Source organism: Myotis brandtii, unplaced genomic scaffold (genome assembly GCF_000412655.1).
Source record: "Myotis brandtii unplaced genomic scaffold, ASM41265v1 scaffold120, whole genome shotgun sequence".
NCBI classification, from domain to species: domain Eukaryota; kingdom Metazoa; phylum Chordata; class Mammalia; order Chiroptera; family Vespertilionidae; genus Myotis; species Myotis brandtii.
The window spans coordinates 1,287,442-1,307,804 of NW_005354174.1; the positions used below are offsets into that span (position 1 = coordinate 1,287,442).

General features: G+C 37.4%; 1 protein-coding gene across 1 annotated transcript in view; it reads right to left on the reverse strand.

Annotated features, from left to right (window-relative positions):
* APPBP2 (amyloid beta precursor protein (cytoplasmic tail) binding protein 2) overlaps positions 1 to 20,363 on the reverse strand; it is a 48,047-nt gene that overhangs the window by 21,145 nt on the left and 6,539 nt on the right. Inside the window, exons 2-5 of the mRNA XM_005858552.1 lie at positions 12,761 to 12,849; positions 9,045 to 9,196; positions 5,187 to 5,310; positions 1,174 to 1,342 (exon numbers count right to left, since the gene is read on the reverse strand). Coding sequence (XP_005858614.1) covers positions 1,174 to 1,342; positions 5,187 to 5,310; positions 9,045 to 9,196; positions 12,761 to 12,849 — 534 coding nt within the window. The remainder of the gene's footprint in view (positions 1 to 1,173; positions 1,343 to 5,186; positions 5,311 to 9,044; positions 9,197 to 12,760; positions 12,850 to 20,363) is intronic.

Sequence of the window (20,363 nt, forward strand, 5' to 3'; positions counted from 1 at the left end):
CTTTCCCCTAGCTGCCAGCACCAGTTTTCCTCTGGCACCAGGGACCCAGACTTTCACTCTGGCCACCGCCTTCTATCTTCGCTCTGGACACAGTCTTCGCTGGGGCTGGAGCCTTCAGTCTTTGCTCCTTGCTCCGGCCAGAGTCTTCAATCTCCGGCCAGAGCTGCTCCTGCAGCTCCTTCCGCCCCCCACCCTCCCCCTCATAGCTTGACCGCTGCTTCGTCTGCAGACCTCGCCAACGGGCTCCTGGGTCCCGGGGGGCTGCCTTGCCTGCGGCCGGGCTTTCTGGCGGCTCCCGGTGTCCCGCCCTGCCTGCAGTATGCAAATTAGCCGCCATCTTTCTTGACAGTTAATTTGCATATTGCACTGATCAGCCAATGGCGATGGTAGTGAAGGTACGGTTAATTACCACGTTTGTCTATTATTAGATAGGATTACAAGCAAGAGGAGCACCGGAGTTGCTTAATACCACTTTATAATTACTCTAGAATTTTCTAGTTTTACTTCTAATTGTAATTTTCCTTTAAATATGGAATATATATTTATGTTAATGGGGCAAAAATCAAGATAGGAATAATTTTAAAATATAAAAGCTAACTGACAGCATGAAATTATTGATATTCTTCCATAAATAAAGTAACCAAGTTAATAAACAGATCACTTCTCAACTATGTATTCATTACCCCTAAAGCATTAATTTAGTAGTATAAAGCCAGGTGTGAAGCTATCTTTCTCATCAGGCAGGGGAAGGAGCAAAACAATACAATAAAGTATAAATAAAATCTAGCTTCCCACTGAAATGAATGCCTTCAAATTATGAGAGTTCACCCAGAGTTATACATTCAATGAAAAGCATCTACTGAAGGTCTATTTAGCAGAGCATGCCCATCAAAATAACTTAGGTGAAATACATTTCATCAAAATAAAAACAAAAACAAAACAAACCCTAAATCACACATGTTTATATTGAAAACCCATCTCACAGAATTCTTGGCTGATTTAAAATATATTTTTTGGCTGATTTAAAATATTTCATTACAAATGTGTACTGCTTTAAGTAAACCTAACATGTGAAAATGAGATCTATTAAGACAAAAATACAAGAGTATATGATTTATCCTCTGTTTTAGAAATATTTACCAGTCACAATGAAATATACTTCAAAATACTCACCTCATCATAGTGACTTTTTGCAAACAGAAGTGCACACAGTTCTCCATAGAGTGCAGCTTTGTTTGCTTGCTGGCCATGTTTTGAGAGTTTATCCATGTATGTCTGAGCTAACTTAAATGTTTCTTCACCCAAATGATATTTACAGTTTCCATTTCGCACATGAAGCAACCTGCAAAGTACAAAAACATGCCTCTATTTTTTATATTTCCAGCATGGTTGACCTGATAACCTTTACAGATCACCAATGTAGCACCCAAATGAGTTAAAGTAACTAGATACAAGGAATGAGGCGGCATTAGAAAACAGCTGTCTGGTCCAAACTGGGATCTATTAATGAACATGAAGTATATGCTCTTCCCAGAAAGCTACCCATGATTAACCTTGTCCAACTTTGATTCCTTATATTCTCTAAATATTTTGCATGCTTTGTGCACTCAGCATGTACTAAATCTATCTACATCTAACTCCAAACTCTCTGTGTTCCAAATCTAAAAGTAATGCAGTCTCATTATAAAAAATTTAGAAGACAATGAAGAAAATAAAAATCAACGTGAAATACTATTACCTATCATTACCTTCCATTCTTTTTTTTAGTATATTTGTGCAACACTTGATCAGTTACCACTCATTTTATGTTGCTTTATAAACGCTCATTTTTGCTTATCTTTCCGGTAATGTAAGTTCATTAAAAATAGTGGTATTATCAGATGTTTCCTTTATAACCTTTATCCTCTACAGTAGAAAAGTACAGAGTTCTTTACACAAAGAAACTGTAAAACTATGATGATTCTCTAATACTATGACAAGTAGTGAAATGCGTTAGGGCAGACTGAGCTGTAGAGAGCAATAGCCGACATGCAAAACAAGAGTGTGAGGGCTGGAGATATATTTATGTTTCTATTATAATGCTAGCTAGAGCATTATGTCTATGTATCTATGATGTCAATATAATTTTCTGAAAATTGTAAACCCTGGGAAGAAATAAAGGAATAAAAATCACTGTAAACAAACAAACAAACAAACCCAAGTATAGAGAGGTAAGGAAGCAGTCTTCAGGAGTATAAAAATATATATTTACTTAAAATTTATTTTTTCTATCTCCACCAAAAATATTAACAGATCAATGATGAGAAACATTCTAAAAATCTTCTAATCTATATTAATCCTTTGTACTGTCAGGAAAAAATGAGTAACTTCAAATGAACCAGAACTATTCAATAAAGTAGCAAATACTACACAATGCCAGTGCATCCTCCTAACACACACCATACGGTTAATCTGCTTTTAGAAAAGACTAAAATACTCAAGCAAAATAATATACTGAGACTAATAAAAAAATCTGAAGGAGTATCTTTCACTCATAATATCAAATTCCAACTTAAAGTGAAGGTAAATGTAATAATTTAAAGTAAATGTAATAACTTATCAGGCTACTGCTGAATAATGCATTATTGGATTTATATTTTTAAGCAGAAGCATAAAAACAAAATATATATATCTTGGTGTATAGACATTTCATGCAAAAGTAAATGTACTCATATAGAAAAAGGAGACGATATCACTTTTACTACCAAATTGATGATCTAATTATCAGTTTGTAATGACCTGTCACAATGGAAACCATACACAGAAAAATAAAACTGAAATCTAGCAAAAGATTACAGTAAAAAAACAACAATACAAAAACAGTAATTCAAATGATAAAGTTTTGATGGTCTCACAGTCAAATACTGATTGAGCATCTATTACATGCTAGTCATTTTTTTTCTAGAAGCAAACGACGTAGTGGTAAACGAGAGAAAGAATCCATGGTCATAAGAAACTTCATTCCAGTAGGGAGACATGTGTTAGGATAGACCAACAAACACACCAATAAGACTTTCATTTAAAGATAAATGCTATGAAGATGATAAAAATAGGGTAATATGACTAAGACCTTTATAAAGGAAGTGCTTGGGATAGACAGGGTAGAATTGTCTTGAGGAGGTTAACATATGAGTTGACACCTAAGTGATAAAGAGGCAATCATGTGAAGATCTGGGAGAATATATTTTCCAAACAGAAAAACAAATCCAAAGGCTCTAAGAAAGGGGAAAAAATTCTGGCATAATCAAAGACCAGAAAAAAGGCCAACGTGCCTGGAGTTTTATGAATAGGAGATTATGTAAAGAGAGATGAGAAAGTAAATCTAATTGCAATAGTGAATGAGATTATTTCATTTATGCTCTATAACAATGCTCTTTAATAAAACTTCCTGAAATGTTCTATACCTGCTTTACTCAATTTAGTAGCCACTAGCCACAGTGTCTTCTGAGTATCTGAAATGTCCCTAGTGTGACTGAGGGGCATTTTTTATTTTAGTCAAATTTAAATAGTCACTATGGTTAATAGCTACCATATTGGACAGTGCAACTCTGTCCAATATGGTAGCCATTACAGAAGACATTACAACAGCGGTTCTCAACCTATGAGTCGCGACCCCTTTGGCGGTCGAACGACCCTTTCACAGGGGTCGCCTAAGACCATCCTGCATATCAGATATTTACATTACGATTCATAACAGTAGCAACATTACAGTTATGAAGTAGCAACGAAAATATTTTTATGGTTGGGTCACAACATGAGGAACTGTATTTAAAGGGCCAGAAGGTTGAGAACCACTGCATTAAAATGATTCAGAAAAAAAAAAAAAAAATCCTTGAAATAAAAAGACTTGGTATTGGAAATATATATTTCACAGTTATTCAAATGGTTAAATAAGGTTAAACCCAGTCATAGGTTAATTTATAGAGCAAAAAGAACAGTGTTACCTCTCATTGCTACAATACCAAGAATTGCATTTCCAGCTTTCACAGTAGGCATTTCCCTTAAGAATAAGGTTCTAGAAATTATTTAGTAATTGGCACATGGTGGGGGTAGAAAACAAAAGATTTCATGCCAGAAAAGCACACCTTGGTAATTTCTCCAGTCCATGATAGTTGTCTACTGAAACAAAAGGGCAGAAACTCTTCAGGATCTGTGTGTCCATCTGGGCTTATATTAAGTAGGATGTAAAGGCCCAGAAACTTTTGAACCAACTGAGGATCTAATTTTGCCTCAACACTCAGCCTAATGAAAAGACAAGTTAGGTTCTCAAGGTCATTCAAATATGGCTCTTACTATGTAAGCACAGTATTTTCTTATTATTTTTTAAAAATTGATTTTACTTTTTAGAGCAGTTTTATATTCACAGCAAAAACTGAGCAGAAGTTACAAATATATTCAAGCGTCTATAGATATTCAAATTCAATAAAAATAGAAGACTATATATTCAGTAAATTGAGCAGACTTTAGGTAACTTAGGGAGTCAAGTTTCTATGATTTTTTTAAACTTTATTTTTATTTCCCTTTAGTTTTGCTAAAAAATTATTTTGAAGAAAAGTCAAATTGGGGAACAGAGAGAAAACCTATATAAAAAGAGCTAAAACTAAATGTTATATCTGCAGAAAAGATAAGGACAGTAAAAAGCAGAATTACTTCTCCATTTGCTTGCTTTTCCTTTAAGAACATATGTTTAAACAATATATTTTTAAAGAAAACTGTTACGTATAAGTAAAATACTAATCTTGTCATGGACGATTCTAGAAGTGTAAACAGAGCAAGGATAAACAAAAATAATAACACCCAAGAAAAAAGTGTATTTCTTTTCCTAGCATCCCATGCCTAGCACAGTTCCTGGTATATACTAGGCACTTAATAAATATTTGTTGAATGAACAGACAAGTTCTCTGACAAAGCAAAAATATATACAGACAGTCTGGTTCATAATACTCAAATCTAAGCTAAAATAACTATAGCAAGTTAACTATATTTTGGGGATGAGAGACAGGAAGCCAGACTAGTGAAACTCTGACATATAAAAATCACGTCACAGGTTAATTCAAATAGTGATGTACGCTTAGAATCTGAGTTAAAACCATAAAAGCTACTAAATACCATTAGAGCAGGTAATTGTAGGATCTATTCCAACTTACCTCACACAACATTCTACTGCACGAAACCAATGAAGCATCTCATCATGTAGAGTACATAACTGAAGGCAGGACAGAAAAACTTTCTCAGCATCACTGTACCAGCCTGCATCAGAAAGAAAGCCACCTGAAGGACAAGAAAAACCATTAACTCTTAGATAATTTAATAAATCACTTGATGCCCTAGCTGGTTTGGCTAAGTGGATAGAGCATCAGCCTGAAAACTGAAGGGTCCCGAGTTTAATTCCGGTCAAGGGCATATGTCCTGGTTGCAGGCTCGATCCCCAGGAAGGGGTGTGCAGAGGCATGATGATTCTCTCTCATCATTGATGTTTCTATCTCTCTTTTCTTCTCCCTTCCTCTCTGAAATCAATAAAAATATTTTTTAAAAATAGTGTCAATAGTCTTAACAGTGTCAAAGTGTCTGAGTTAAGAAAATAATATATTTTACTCATATCCATGTTTGATGTTTAAAGCTACATGTAATCAAACAAATATTTTAATTGTAGAGAAGTATGCTTAAGAACACTTTATGGTCCTCACCAAGTGACTGAATAACATGATTATTATACATATTCATACTCAGCAGCCTCTACTCACCATCCTCACAGATGTGTAGTGCTGGTTATTAACTACTAGAGGCCCAGTGCACAAAATTCATGCACTGGGTGTGTGTGTGTGTGTGTGTGTGTGTGTGTGTGTGTGTGTGTCCCTCAGCCCAGCCTGCACCCTCTCCAATCTAGGACCCCTTGAGGGATGTCCGACTGTCCGACTAGGCCTGATCCCACCGGGCAGTCGAACATCCCTCTCACAATCCAGGACTGCTGGTGCCCCTAACTTCTGTCTGCCAGCCTGATCACCCCCTAACCACTCCCCTGCCGGCCTGATTGCCCTTAATTGTCCTCCCCTGCCAGCCTGGTCTCCCCTAACTGTCCTCACCTGCTGGCCTGGTCCCCCCCCAACTGTCCTCCCCTGCAGGCCTGGTTGCCCCTAACCGCTTCTGTCTGCCAGCCTGATCACCCCCTAACCATTCCCTTGCCAGCCTGGTCGCCCCTAACTGCTCTCTTCTTCAGGCCTGGTCGCCCCTAACTGCCCTCCCCTGCAGGCCTGGTCGCCCCCAACTGCCCTTCCTTGCCAGCCTGGTCGCCCCTAACTGCTCTCTTCTTCAGGCCTGGTCGCCCCTAACTGCCCTCCCCTGCAGGCCTGGTCGCCCCCAACTGCCCTTCCTTGCCAGCCTGGTCGCCCCTAACTGCTCTCTTCTTCAGGCCTGGTCGCCCCTAACTGCCCTCCCCTGCAGGCCTGGTCCCTCCCCAACTACCCTCCCCTGCAGGCCTGGTCCCCCCCCCCCAAATACCCTCCGTTGCAGGCCTGGTCCCTCCCAACAGTCCTCCCCTGCCGGCCATCTTTGACCACATGGGGGTGGCCATCTTGTATGTTGGAGTGATGGTCAATTTGCATATTATGGTTTTATTATATAGGATTGTCTCTCAGCTTCAAATAAACCTTTTTAGATTCTGTTTTATGACACTGGAAACTAGATTTGCCAGCTGAAACCCCATAGTCTCTGTCAAAAGGAGCAACTAGAGTGGTAGAGGAGGAACAAGAGACACTCCTTCCTGTTTGCTTCCAGTTTCTGTCAGCAAAGCCCCTGCTGACAGCAAAACCCCAGAGTAATGCTCTTTACTCTGGTCGTGGCAATTCATTCCAAAAGCCAGTTGTAGTTACAGTTTTCTAATACTCAGGTCAGAGACACCAGTACCAGCCAGTTAGGTCTGCTTCTAGTGACCTAAGTTCTAGACCGGTAGGCCCCACTTCTCAGTGCTCTGAGGCACCTGTAGCCTGGCAGTATCCCAGCTCTTAAGGCACCTTATCAACCTTCTAAATTTTAATAATTACAACCCCAGCTCTTGGTTCCCTAAGCCCTAGGTGTGGTAGTTGATTCTATTTTTAAATATATTTTTTATTGATTTCAGCAAGAGAAAGAAACATCAATGATGAAAGACCATCATTGATTGGCTGCCTCTTGCACACCTGCACGCCCCCTATTGAGGATCGAGCCCAAAACATGGGCATGTGCCCTGACTGGGAATAGAACCAGCAACATCCTTGTGCATAGGTCGATGCTCAACCACTAAGTAACACAGGCCAGGCTCTGGGATGAAGTTTTTTCACTGTTTTGGTCATTTTAACATTAAGACTGATCATATGGCCACACAGGCCGGGCATATATAAATGAGTTTGCTAGGACTTGGCTCTTCTCCCAAGGTAATTCTTCAACCTGGCTTACTTCAATGGCCATATTGTTAAAAGTGTTTATGGAGATAACAGAGGACCTTAATGAATACTAGCCTGCCTGCTTTTCACATTTCTTGATATTAAATTTTTCCCACAGATTTTTCCCACATGACCATCTAAGATTAAAGGAATGTCAACCTTAACATTCATCAAGATCACAAATGCTCTATTGTTAGAGACATTCTTTAGTCATAATTCTTTGCTGCAATTTAAATTCCACAGGACTATGGAAGGATAATTGCTGAGGATTCTTCACAGAAAAGAATGTTCTGAAGTTCCTCCAGTAAACTGTCTATAATAACTACACAGAATTATTCTAAGATTGAAGGAAATGACCATGAAAATTTGCTGGCAAAGAAAGTGTATGTGCACTGTGTGTGTGTATGTGTGTGTGTGTGGGGGGGGGGCGACCATGCACATATTAATGTGAGAAGTTAAAAATGAAAGGTAGTCTGTGGTGATAGAACAGCTCAGTATCCTGATAACAGTTATAACTGCACAGAAACACACACACACACCACACACACACACACACAATCATGCATGTAATAGAAAAACTGGTGAAAATTAAATAAGGTCTATAGTTTAGTTAACAGTATTAAACTAGTGTCAACTTTCTGGTTTTGATATTGTCTGTAAATCTACAATCATTTCAAAATATAAATTTTTTTTTAAAGAAAGTAAAAAAATAGCAACAACTTTAATAATTGCCTAATGGTGAAGGCCTGGGGTGGGGGGTAGGGGGCCAATGGGGAAAAAAAGGGGGGACATCTGCAATACTTTCAACAATAAATATACATTAAAAATTTATTTTGCCTGAAACACTTATCTCAGATTTGCTGAACACCATGTTAGACAAACATTAAACAATATTTTTTATATATAAGATGTCCCTCAAAAAATGTATACACTTTAACAGCTGACAGCTCAATTTTGAAAATGGAATGTATTTTAATAAATATTGCCTTTATAATTATTCTAAGTGTATGCATACATTATTTGGGATACCCTATATATAGCATACAAAACCTCAAAATCCTGTTTATGTTGTCAGTATAACACTCCCACAAAGATATTTAGAATTACTCTCATTTTAGAGGTGGAAAAACTGAGGTCCCAAAAGAATTAAGTCCCATGACCCTGCATACAGTAAGCTGGTGAAAGAGGCTGGTGGCTGCATGACATGGTAGAAAGATATGTGCCTGGAAATCATTTAGACACAGGATTCTAGTATGTAGGAAGTACATACTAAACTTAGTACTACCACTAGCTATGTGAGTTGAGCAAGTTACTTTACTTTTTTTTTTAGTCCACTTTCTCATTTGTAAAATGCTATTAATACCAATACTGGAATGTCATGAGGATTTAGAAAGACAGCACTTAAATGCCTAGTATAGTGCCTGGCGAAAAGTTAATGTTCAACAAATCACACCTTTTTCTGATGTTTTTCTCACAACCTCCTTATGTAGACTTTGGGATTATCCTGGGAGAATCCTTTATTGTTAGCAGGTTTAATTATGAGTCATGTCACAGAACAAAACATTACTCTATTTTACCATTACTTACCTAAAACAAAGCCCACTTGAATGGCTTTTTCCTTTACTGCAGCATCTGATTCTGCTATATAGGAGCACCTTCTACTAAATGAGTAGGCTAAAACTGAAGCAACTTTCACACCATGATCCATCAAAGCCTGGAAACAATGATGAAGCAAATGTCTGAAAGAGAAGGAAAAGGTTATTTTATAAAGGTAATGTATTTTGTCTTTTCAGAAAGTGCTAGCTTGCTTTTTAAAAATAATTGTACAATTATTTTCCAAGATGAAGTAAGAAAAGGCTTTTTGCCTTACGAATTATGAAGCCATAATTCACAATTTAGCCTAGTATCTTTAATCAGTGAATCACTCAGTGATCCTGTATGGGTAAATTTATGGCAATAAAGAATAAAACTAACTTTTAACATCAGTTTTAAAAACCAAATTGGCTTATAATATAATGATAACCCAATTTACAAAATGAGCAATGATAAGAAAAAAATGAAATATTGCCTTCATGTCAATATGATATTTAGAATATCATTCTAAGCAAAATAAGTTAGACAGAAAAAGTCAAGAACCATATGATTTCACTCATATGTGGAATATAAAACTGAACGCAACAAATGAATAAGAAAAACAAACAAAAACTCACAGACAACAGTATGGTGGTTACTAGAGGAAAGGGGGATGAGGAATAGCAAAGCATAAAGGAAAGGTCAAATATATGGTGACGAAAGATTTGACTCTGGGTGGTGAACATACAATGTAATATACAGATGATGTGTCATAGAATTGTATACTTGAAAACTACATAATTTTATTAATCAATGTCACTCCAATAAATTTAATTTTTTTAAAAAAAGAGCAATGGATTTCAATAGTTCTCCAAAATATACAAATGGCTAATAAGCACAAGAAAGATGTTGAACATCATTAGTCATTAGGGAAAAGCAAATCAAAATCATGATGATATACCACATCATATCTGCTAGAATGGCTATAATAATTTTGTTTAAAAGTAATGCTAAGCCCTGGCTGGTTTGGCTCAGTGGATAGAGCCTGCAGACTGAAGTCACAGGTTCAATTCCAGTTAAGGGCACATGCCCATGTTGCGGGCTCGACCCCCCAGTAGGGGGCCTACAGAAGGCAGTCGATGAATGATTCTCTCTCATTGATGTTTCTCTCTCTATGTCCCTTCCTCTCTGAAATCAATATGTGTGTGTGTGTGTGTGTGTGTGTGTGTGTGTGTGTATGTATGTATGTATATATATAAAAAAGGAAAAAAAAGTAATGGCAAGGATACAGAAAAATTAGAACCCTCATACATCGGTGATAGAAATGAAAAATGGTATAGCTGCTATGGAAAACAGTTTATAAGTTATTCAAAAAGTTAAACATAGGGCTGTCATATGTTTATAACTAGTTATATACAAGAGAATTAAAAACATATGTCCACACCAAATCTTGTCCAGGAACATTCAATTCATAGCAGCATTATTCATAATTGCCAAAAGGGGGAAACAACCGAAATGTTCATCAGCAGATGATTAGATAAACAAATCCATATATCCATACAATGGAAATTTATTCAACCATAAAATAGAAAAAAATACCAATATAAGTAACAACATGAATGAACCTTGAAATCATTACAGGAAGTTAAAAAAGCCAGTCACAAAAGACTATATATATTGTATGAAATGTGTACAATAGGTAAATCCAGATACAGAAAGTAGATTATTAACAATAGGCCAGAGACTAGGAGTAAAAGGAAATAGGAAGTGACTGTTAATAGGTATAGGATTTCTTGTGAGGTAATGAAAATGTTCTAGATAACGGAGTCACTGCTTTGCATAAAGGGGGAAACTGTCAAACTATGTGCTTTTATTTTCACAAATACAGGGTGGTGCAAAAGTAGGTTTACAGTTGTGGGTACGCAAAACATAGTTTATTTTTGTATTATTTATTAATTACTAAAGGCCCGGTGCACGAAATCCCTGCACTGGGGGGGGGGGGGGGAGGGGGGGGTCCCCTCAGCCCATCCTGCGGCCTCTTGCAGTCCAGGAGCCCTCAGGGGATGTCCAACTGATGGGCCTAAGCCAGCAATCGGTCATCCTTAGCGCTGCCTGGTTCATAGGTATCATGATGCTCAACCACTGAACCACACCAGCCTGGCTACAACTACTGAGTAGCTCCCTTGGTTAGTGTAGTCCTGATATGCCAAAGTTGCAGGTTCATTCCTCAGTCAGTGCCATACAAGAATCAACCAATGAATGAATAAGTGGAACAACAAATTGATGTTTCTCCCTCAAAATAAATAAAAATTACTTAGAAGTTTTTCTATAGCCTTCTTTTACCAAAATGTAGTTCTCATCTATAATTATATTTTAAAATATGTTTTTATTGAGAAAGAGGAAGAGAGAGGGAGAGAGAAACATCAATAGAGAGAAACATCTATCAGCTGCCTTCTGCATGCCCTCTACTGAGGATCAAGCCTGCAACATGGGCATGTGTCAGACCGGGAATCAAATTGGCAACCTCTTGGTGCATGGTATTACACTCAACCAACTGAGCCACAACTGCCAGGGCACATGTATTATTATTATTTTTAATATATTTTATTGATTTTTTTACAGAGAGGAAGGGAGAGGGATAGAGAGTTAGAAACATCGATGAGAGAGAAACATCGATCAGCTGCCTCCTGCACACCCCCCAACTGGGGATGTGCCCGCAGCCAAGGTACATGCCCTTGACCGGAATCGAACCTGGGACCCTTCAGTCCGCAGGCAGATGCTCTATCCACTGAGCCAAACCAGTTAGGCTGTATTATTTTTTTATAGGCTAACTTTAATTAATCAACTAACCAAGAAGTTTATCTACATAGTTAACACACAGGCCGTATTTTAACGTTATCCTTAAAAAGTGAAATCATATGAATTATATACTTAGTCTATCATCCCTCTCTAAAATAAAAAAATCCATGAGGAAGCCCTAGCCATTGTGGCTCAGTGGTACAGCATAGGTCGAGCATTGAAAGGTCTAATGTTCAATTCTTGGTCAATGGCAGATACCTGGGTTGCAGATTCATTCCCCAGTGGGGGTGAAAGCGGGAAGCAACCAATCTGTATTTATCTCACATTGATCTTTCTCTCTTTCACTCTCTTCCCCTCCCTCCCTCCTTCCCTTCCACTCTCTCTAAAAAATCAATGGGAAAAATATCCTCGAGTGAGGATTAACAAAAACAAAATAAAACAAAACAAACAAACAAAATCCATGAGGAAGAGATGTCATAGATCTTTTTCACTGCTGAAACCCCAGCATCTAGAATAGTACATGACATATGCTGGGCATTAAACAAGAATTTGCTGAACAAATGAAATAACTTCACAACTTCATATTAGAGATTAGCAGTATTTTATAAAACTATATTCTTGTTTTCCTAGAAATGTGGGTTAGGGGAAAAAAAGAAGGCATTTAAAGCAAATTTAGGGAAGAACACTAAAGAGAACAGTAAGTACAATCAAAAGCCATGTCACCTACACCTACACGTGGCTCCTACTACATGTGAATAGCCACAATGGGGAAGATGAATTTGGTCTCCCTTTTTTGAAAGCAATGGTGGTATTAATGGCTTCATAATAATGTGACTGTACTTAATGCCACTGAATTGCATACTTAAAAATAGTTACTATAGTAAAATTTAGTTTATGTACAGTTTACCACAATATAAAAAAAATAAGTTTACCTTTTATCCAGAGCTCTCAGTACTTTAGCAAAAACTTCCAATTCACAAAATTCACTGCCCAGTTGACATAAGCGTCCCTGTTGGTAAAGCTGAAATAAAAAAACAACAACAAAGAGATAATTAAAAATTTTTAATTTAATTTTAATCTCTACTTTAAGAATACTTATGAATATAATTTGACGAATTTAAAGACTACTACTCAAAGTTGGTATGATTACATAGTAATATCGGGAAAGATGCTTGTGCTAATAGAAAAGTAACACTAAATAAACAAATTTATACAATTCATATAAAAGCATTTTAATAGTTGTATCTGATAGTTAGAAATTAGTTATATGTATATGATATATGTAGACTCTAAAGAACAAAATACATAAACAAGACAGAAACAGACTCATTGATGCAGAGAACTATTGGTTCCAGAGGGGAAGAAGGTTGAGGGGCTGGGTGAAAAAGGTGAAAGGATTAAGAAGTACAAATTGGCCCTAGCCGGTTTGGCTCAGTGCATAGAGCATCGGCCTGCAGACTGAAGGGTCCCAGGTTCGATTCCGGTCAAGGGCACATGCCTGGGTTGCAGGCTCGGTCCCCAGTGGGGAGTGTGCAGGAGGCAGCCGATCAATGATTCCCTATCATCAGTGATGTTTCTGTCTCTCTCTTCCTCTCTGAAATCAATAAAAATATATATTTTTTTAAAGTACAAATTGGCAGTTGCAAAGTAGACATCGGGATGTAAAGTACAGCATAGGAAACATAGTTAATAATCTCTATATATAAAAGCCTAACATGCTAAGGGTCCAACAGTTCAACCATTCAACCAGTTGCTATGATGCACACTGACCACCAGGGGCAGACACTCCGACTGGTAGGTTAGCTTGCTGCTGGGGTCTGGCTGATCAGGATTGGGCGAGATGGGCCGGACATGCCCTGAAGCCCTCCCTTGGTCCCTCTTCAGCCCTGATCATGCTTCGGTGGGGTCCCTCGGCCTGGCCTGTGCCCTCTCGCAATCCGGGACCCCTTGGGGGATGTCGGAGAGCCAATTTCGGCCTGATCCCTGCAGGCCAGGCCAAGGGACCCCACCGGTGCACGAATCCATGCACCAGCCCTCTAGTATTATAATAATTATGTATGGTACCAGGTGGGTACATGAATTATTGGGGATCACTTTGTAAAATATATTATTATCTAACCACTACACTCTACACCTGAAACTAACATAATACTGAATGTCAACTGTAGTTGAAAAATAAAATTAAAAATTAGTATTTGTAAAACAGTATCAGGTACATGATTAAGTAATACAAAGTGTTATGTAGTTATGTATATATTAAATAAACATTAAAACGTCTTATAGAAAACTGAAGGCAATTATTGCAAGGGCAATGCAGGACAGCCCCAAACCCAGAGAAATAAAGATGGGGATAAAAACCTTTCCAAATCAATTCAAAATTATCACAGGCAAAAAGTGAACAGCTTAGTCTTAACATCTAATTAGCATATAAATAATTTAGACTAATTCCTCAAAACAAAAATTTAGAAAACTTTAGAAAAAGATATAAAAGAAACTGAGTCCAGCCCTAGCCAGTTTCGCTCAGTGAATAGAGCATAGGTCTGCGAACCAAAGGGTCCCGGGTTCAATTCTGGTCAAGGGCACATGCCCAGGTTACGGGCTTGATCCCCAGTGGGGGGTGTGCAGGTGGCAGCCGACTAATGATTCTCTCTTATCATTGATGTTTCAATCTCTGTCTCCCTTCCTCTCTGAAATCAATAAAAATACATTTTTAAGTAATAATGAAAGAAAGAAAGAAAGAAAAGAGAGAGAGAGAGAGAGAGAGAGAGAGAGGATCATAAATACAATCTATGAAAGTTGTGTGGCTCACTCATATTTAAAACTGTTACCTCTGAGTCATTATATAGCAAAACCTTCAGAAATGAAAATGGGTTGTTATCAAGAAAAAATTACCATGATACATAAAACAAGTTTCAGAAAAATTTGAGTAATATAATTCCACTTTTTGTAAGATATATTTTTATTGATTTCAGAGAGGAAGGGAGAGGGAGAGAGAGAGAGAAACACCAACGATGAGAGGGAATTATTGACCGGTTGCCTCCTTCATGCCCCCAACTGGGGACCGAGCATGTGCCCTTGACTGGAATCGAACCTGGGACCCTTCAGTCCGCAGGCCTATGCTCTATCCACTGAGCCAAACTGGTTAGGGCAATATAATTCCACTTTTGTTTCTAAATTCTATGTCTACCATTATATATGCATAAGTTTTTTTAAAAATCTGAATGATATTCAATAAAATGTACATCTATGGTATAGGATTTGTATATAAAATCTTTTATCTCCACTCTCCTCATTTTTCATCTGGATTACAGCAAAGGTCTGGCAGAACTGCACTCTCCATTACTCCTGTTGGCCTTGTAATCAATTGTCCACATAGCAGCCAGAACTATCTTTTCAAAAAAGTAAATTATTTCATGCCATTTCTTTTAAAACCTTTTAGTGGAACCCTCAAAGTGAACAAAATCCAAAATATTTAATGTGGCCTTTAAGTCTCTGAAAGTATCTGATCTTGCCTATCTTTCAAATCTCATCTTTTACCACTCTTTCTCCCTATCCCCTACATTCTTGACACATTAGCTTTCTTTTAGCTTTAGCTCACCTCATGACTTTTGCACACATACTGGTAAGCTGCTGCCTCCACATAAAGCACTGGTACCATGATTCTTTACCTGGTTAATTTGTAACTCATCCTAAAGGTCTCAACTAGGATGTCACTTAATTCCCCAATCTAAATTCTGTTCCCTGTTATACTTTCTCATGATTTTTCCTCCATAGTAAGTAGCATCAAGACATGAGTGCACACATGCACTTAAACAATAATTTGTTAAACATGTCACTCCAATACACTCTGCACTCTATGAGGTGACCGTTGTCACCACTATATTCCCAATACCTATCACAGCGTCTAATGCAGGGGTGGGCAAACTTTTTGACTCGAGGGCCACAATGGGTTCTTAAACTGGACCGGAGGGCTGGAACAAAAGCATGGATGGAGTGTTTGTGTGAACTAATATAAATTTAAAGTAAACATCATTACATAAAAGGGTACGGTCTTTTTTTTTTTTTTTAGTTTTTTTCATTTCAAACGGCCAGATCCAGCCCGCGGGCTGTAGTTTGCCCACAGCTGGCTAGTGCTTAATATACATTCAATATTTTCTGAATGCATAATCAAAATGGGCAGAGATCTACTTTGGATGGAACTCAGAACCTAAGGAAAAATAATTCAAGACAGTCTCTACTCTGGAGTTTATCATTATTTATTGAAACTGCCCCAATTCCTCTGATGAATCTGACAATCAGAGAAAAACCCTGATTTCACAGTTACTCACTGTCTCCCCAAGTAGACTGTAAGCACCTTAATGAGAAACATTTACTAGGCAGCCTTCTGCCCCATCTCTACAGTACTCTATATAGAACAGTGCTTACGCAATAACTGAGAACAAATTTGAATGCAAACTTAATAACCTAGAGTCATGAAGAACATAAAGTGCCAGTTCCTAAATGAAAAAAAAAAAATCAAGAACAAATTTTAAATAATAGCTGCTTAAAGTTATAGAGAAAAGCAAGTGTTTCCTATTTTTAACATCAGGTATTTTACCCAAGTAACCCTGGCATATTCATTACATGAAACTCTTATCTTACTGAACCTGTTTTATCTCTGTAATTTTCACAAAGGCAAAATATTACAGCTAGGAACATCCTACTTATTATGTTTTTATTAACTTAATAAATATCAGGAACATTTGTGTAAAGCACTGTGCTAGGTATTGGGTATATGGTGATGACCAAGGTCACCACAGTAATACAAAGTCAGTAGGAATTGTTCTTTGATCTCAAAAACTTTAGAATCTGTCAGAGTAGAAAAACAATGTTCACAGATTATACAGTAGAGGTAGGCAGAGTATTTTAGAAACATAATAAAATGCCCACTCCAAGGATAAATTTCTGCTGAATTTTGAAGAGAGAATCATTGATTGGCTGCCTTCTGCACGCCTCACACTGGGGACTGAGCCCACAACCTGGGCATGTGCCCTGACTGGAAATCGAACCGTGACCGCCTGGTTCATAGGTCAACACTCAACCACTGAGCCAGGCCAGCCAGGCAAATTTCTTGCTTATTAACATTTACATTTTAATTTCTCAGCTGCTTTATACTCTGTCATACCTTTCTTTTTAAATACAACTGAACAACATGATTTTTCATATCTTGCAGGGCAAACTTCTTTGCTTACTGGCAAATAAGCCAAAGGTCTATCAGGGGTCCTCAAACTACGGCCCGCGGGCCACATGCAAATACAAATATTGTATTTGATCCCGTTGTTTTTTTACTTCAAAATAAGATATGTGCAGTGTGCATAGGAATTTGTTCATAGTTTTTTTTTTTTAAATATATTTTATTGATTTTTCACAGAGAGGAAGGGAGAGAGATAGAGAGTTAGAAACATCGATGAGAGAGAAACATCGACCAGCTGCCTCCTGCACACCCCCCACTGGAGACGTGCCCGCAACACAGGTACATGCCCTTGACCAGAATCGAACCTGGGACCCTTCAGTCCGCAGGCCTACGCTCCATCCACTGAGCCAAACCGGTTTCGGCAATAGTTTTTTTTTAAACTATAGTCCGGCCCTCCAACGGTCTGAGGGACAGTGAACTGGCCCCCTGTTTAAAAAGTTTGAGGACCCCTGGTAAGTGGACATGTTCATTTCATTAAAAAGCACAAGAAACAGTTAACTTACTAAAGTTTAAATATGCTGTAAATTTAAATATGCTGTCCACTAGATCCACCATCCATTAAATAAGAGTTTCCCCCACCTCCAATTGTAATGTGAATGAATTTATGTCCAATACCCAGATTCTTTAACTCTATTGCTCACTTGATGTGTTAATGGCTTAATTTTCAATATAGCATGATTGTGTTAATTGTGGAAGATGCTACCATGATATAAATGGAAGGTTAAAACAAAAATCTAGTTAGATGTAAGATCTAACCAATAATGATAACCAGCCATATGCAACTCATAAGTAATCTGTAAATTTGAATAAATTTCTCAGCTTTTCTTAAAGCTTCACTACCAATGTGGTGAAAATTAGAAGTATATCCATGAGATAATAGAGAGAGGGTAGTATGGTTATAAGAAACACATTCTATATTCTAAATAATCAACTTTAAAACATTTGTTTCCTCTGATTTCAGAATTACATACATTTTTAGAAAAATTAAAAAATCTAGAAAAATTTTATTTAAAAAAAGAAAAGTATTAATTTGATTTTACTATGAAGAGAAAAATCACTGTTGCCCTGGCCAGTGTTCCCAATGGTTAGAGCTCTGGCCAGTACACCGAAGGGGGGGGGTGCGGGAGGCACCCAGTTAATGTGCCTCTCTCATATCAATATTTCTATCTTTATCTCTCTCCTCCTCCTCTCCTCCTCCTTCCTTCCCTTCCACTCTCTGAAAAGCAATGGAAAAAATATCCTCTGGTGAGGATTTAAAAAAAAAAAAAAAGAGAGAGAGAGAGAAAATCACTATTGCCGTGGCCCGATGGCTTGGTTGGAGCATCATTCCATACACAAAAAGGTTGAGGGTTCGATTCCAGTCAGGACACATACCTAGGTTGCAGGTTTGATCCCTGGTCAGGGCACGTACAGGAGGCAACAGATCAATCGATGTTTCTCTCTCTCTTCCCCTCTCTCTAAAATAAAAAATCAATTAAAAAACTATATCCTTGGGTGAGGATTTAAAAAAGAGAGAAAAATCACTGTCAACGTAACGACACATTTCTTTTCAGTCCTCTTTTTCTTATTTGCAGTTTTGAGTATGTTACATAAACTTTAATCCTTTGTTATGGAAGTTAAAAACTTATTTCCCCATTACACATCTTCAAGTTATTATACTTGGTTCCAAAACATGTTTTTGAAATTCTGATGAAGCCTACATTGAATATATAGTCAGAAGAAAACCCTAAATTTTCCAATCTAGTAACAATATCTCTTCAACATTTATTAGACTTTTGGGTTTCTGTACATCTCCTTTTTGGATTTACTCTATTCATGTTTTCTGTTGTTATTTTAAGTAACATATATTCTTTCCTATACTGCATGTAGAAAAATTTAGTTTTAATTACAAATGTGTAATCATCCCCGTCACTGAATATCTCATTGCGATAGCTTTTCAGTTGATTTTGCTGGCTTTTTCTCTACTCTAACTGTATTTATTAGCACTTCAAGAATATTAATATGTAGTTTACAGTTCCAGAACTAAGTCTGAAAGCCCTTACTTAAAAAAATTTAATAATATTGATAATAGAAGTTATCTTATTATTGTCTTGATTTGAATCAGAATGCTCCAAGTGTCTACAACTAAGTATGTTTGTTTAGGTATGTGTATTTAAATTACCTTTTGAGTAGATGTATATTTAGAATGTCAATGTGTATTCCTTAAGTTCAATGGGAGAAAACTATGACAGTTTTCCTCTGTCCTATTAATATGGTGAATTACAGCCCTAACTGGTTTGGCTCAGTGGCTAGAGCGTCGATTCGGTCGAGGGCATGTACCTTGGTTGCGGGCACATCCTCAGTAGGGAGTGTGCAGGAGGCAGCTGATCGATGTTTCTCTCTCATCTATGTTTCTAACTCTCTGTCCCTCTCCCCTCCTCTCTATAAAAAATCAATAAAATGTATTTTAAAAAATATGGTGAATTACATGAAGAGACTTGCTGATTTGCACTGGCGATTATTTTATTTAGAACTTTTGCCTCACAATTCATGTGAGGTTTTCTATAGACTTTCTTTTTATCTTAGGTCTAAGTATCAGTATTATGTTAACCTCTTTTACTGTTTGTTTGTTTTTAATTGGAAAGAATTAGGTTGGTCTGGAACAAGCTAAATAAATTATCAGCAGCATCAACTCTTCTTTGAATAAACCCAAGTATCTGAAGGTGGTGGGAGTTTTTGTTTGTCCGCTGAGGCACTGATCACTTTTCCCTTAGATTGTCAAATAAAAAAAATGACAACAGCTAATATGATAGTCATCTGGTGTGAATAAATCAAAATTATACCTATTTTTTGGTCAGGTCAGCAAAAATTCTATTTTTTGGTTTGCTACTGAATTTAGTTTATGTGTGCCATGAGATGAAAAATGTTGAAAATGCTGGTGTAAGGTAAAGTTATGATACCTTTTTTCCTATATGGATACCTAATTGACTAATAACATTTATTTGATTTTCCTTTCCCCACTGAATTGCTTTTTCATAAATTAGGTGACAGTATATGTGTCAGTCTGGTTCTGGACTGTTTTGTTCCACTGGTCTATTTGTCTATCCATATGCCAATACCATATTATCTTAATTGTTACAGCTTGATATTTAGTAGTTTTAGTCCTCCAGATTTTCTTTCTTCTTCATGACTGCTTTGGCTTGAGACTGTATTTTATTTTTTCTTAATCCTCCCCTGAGGCTATTTTTCCCATTGATTTTTTTTTTTTTTTTTGAGTGGAAGGAAGGGAGGAGGGTGAGGAAAGGGGAGAAGGGGGGGGAGGG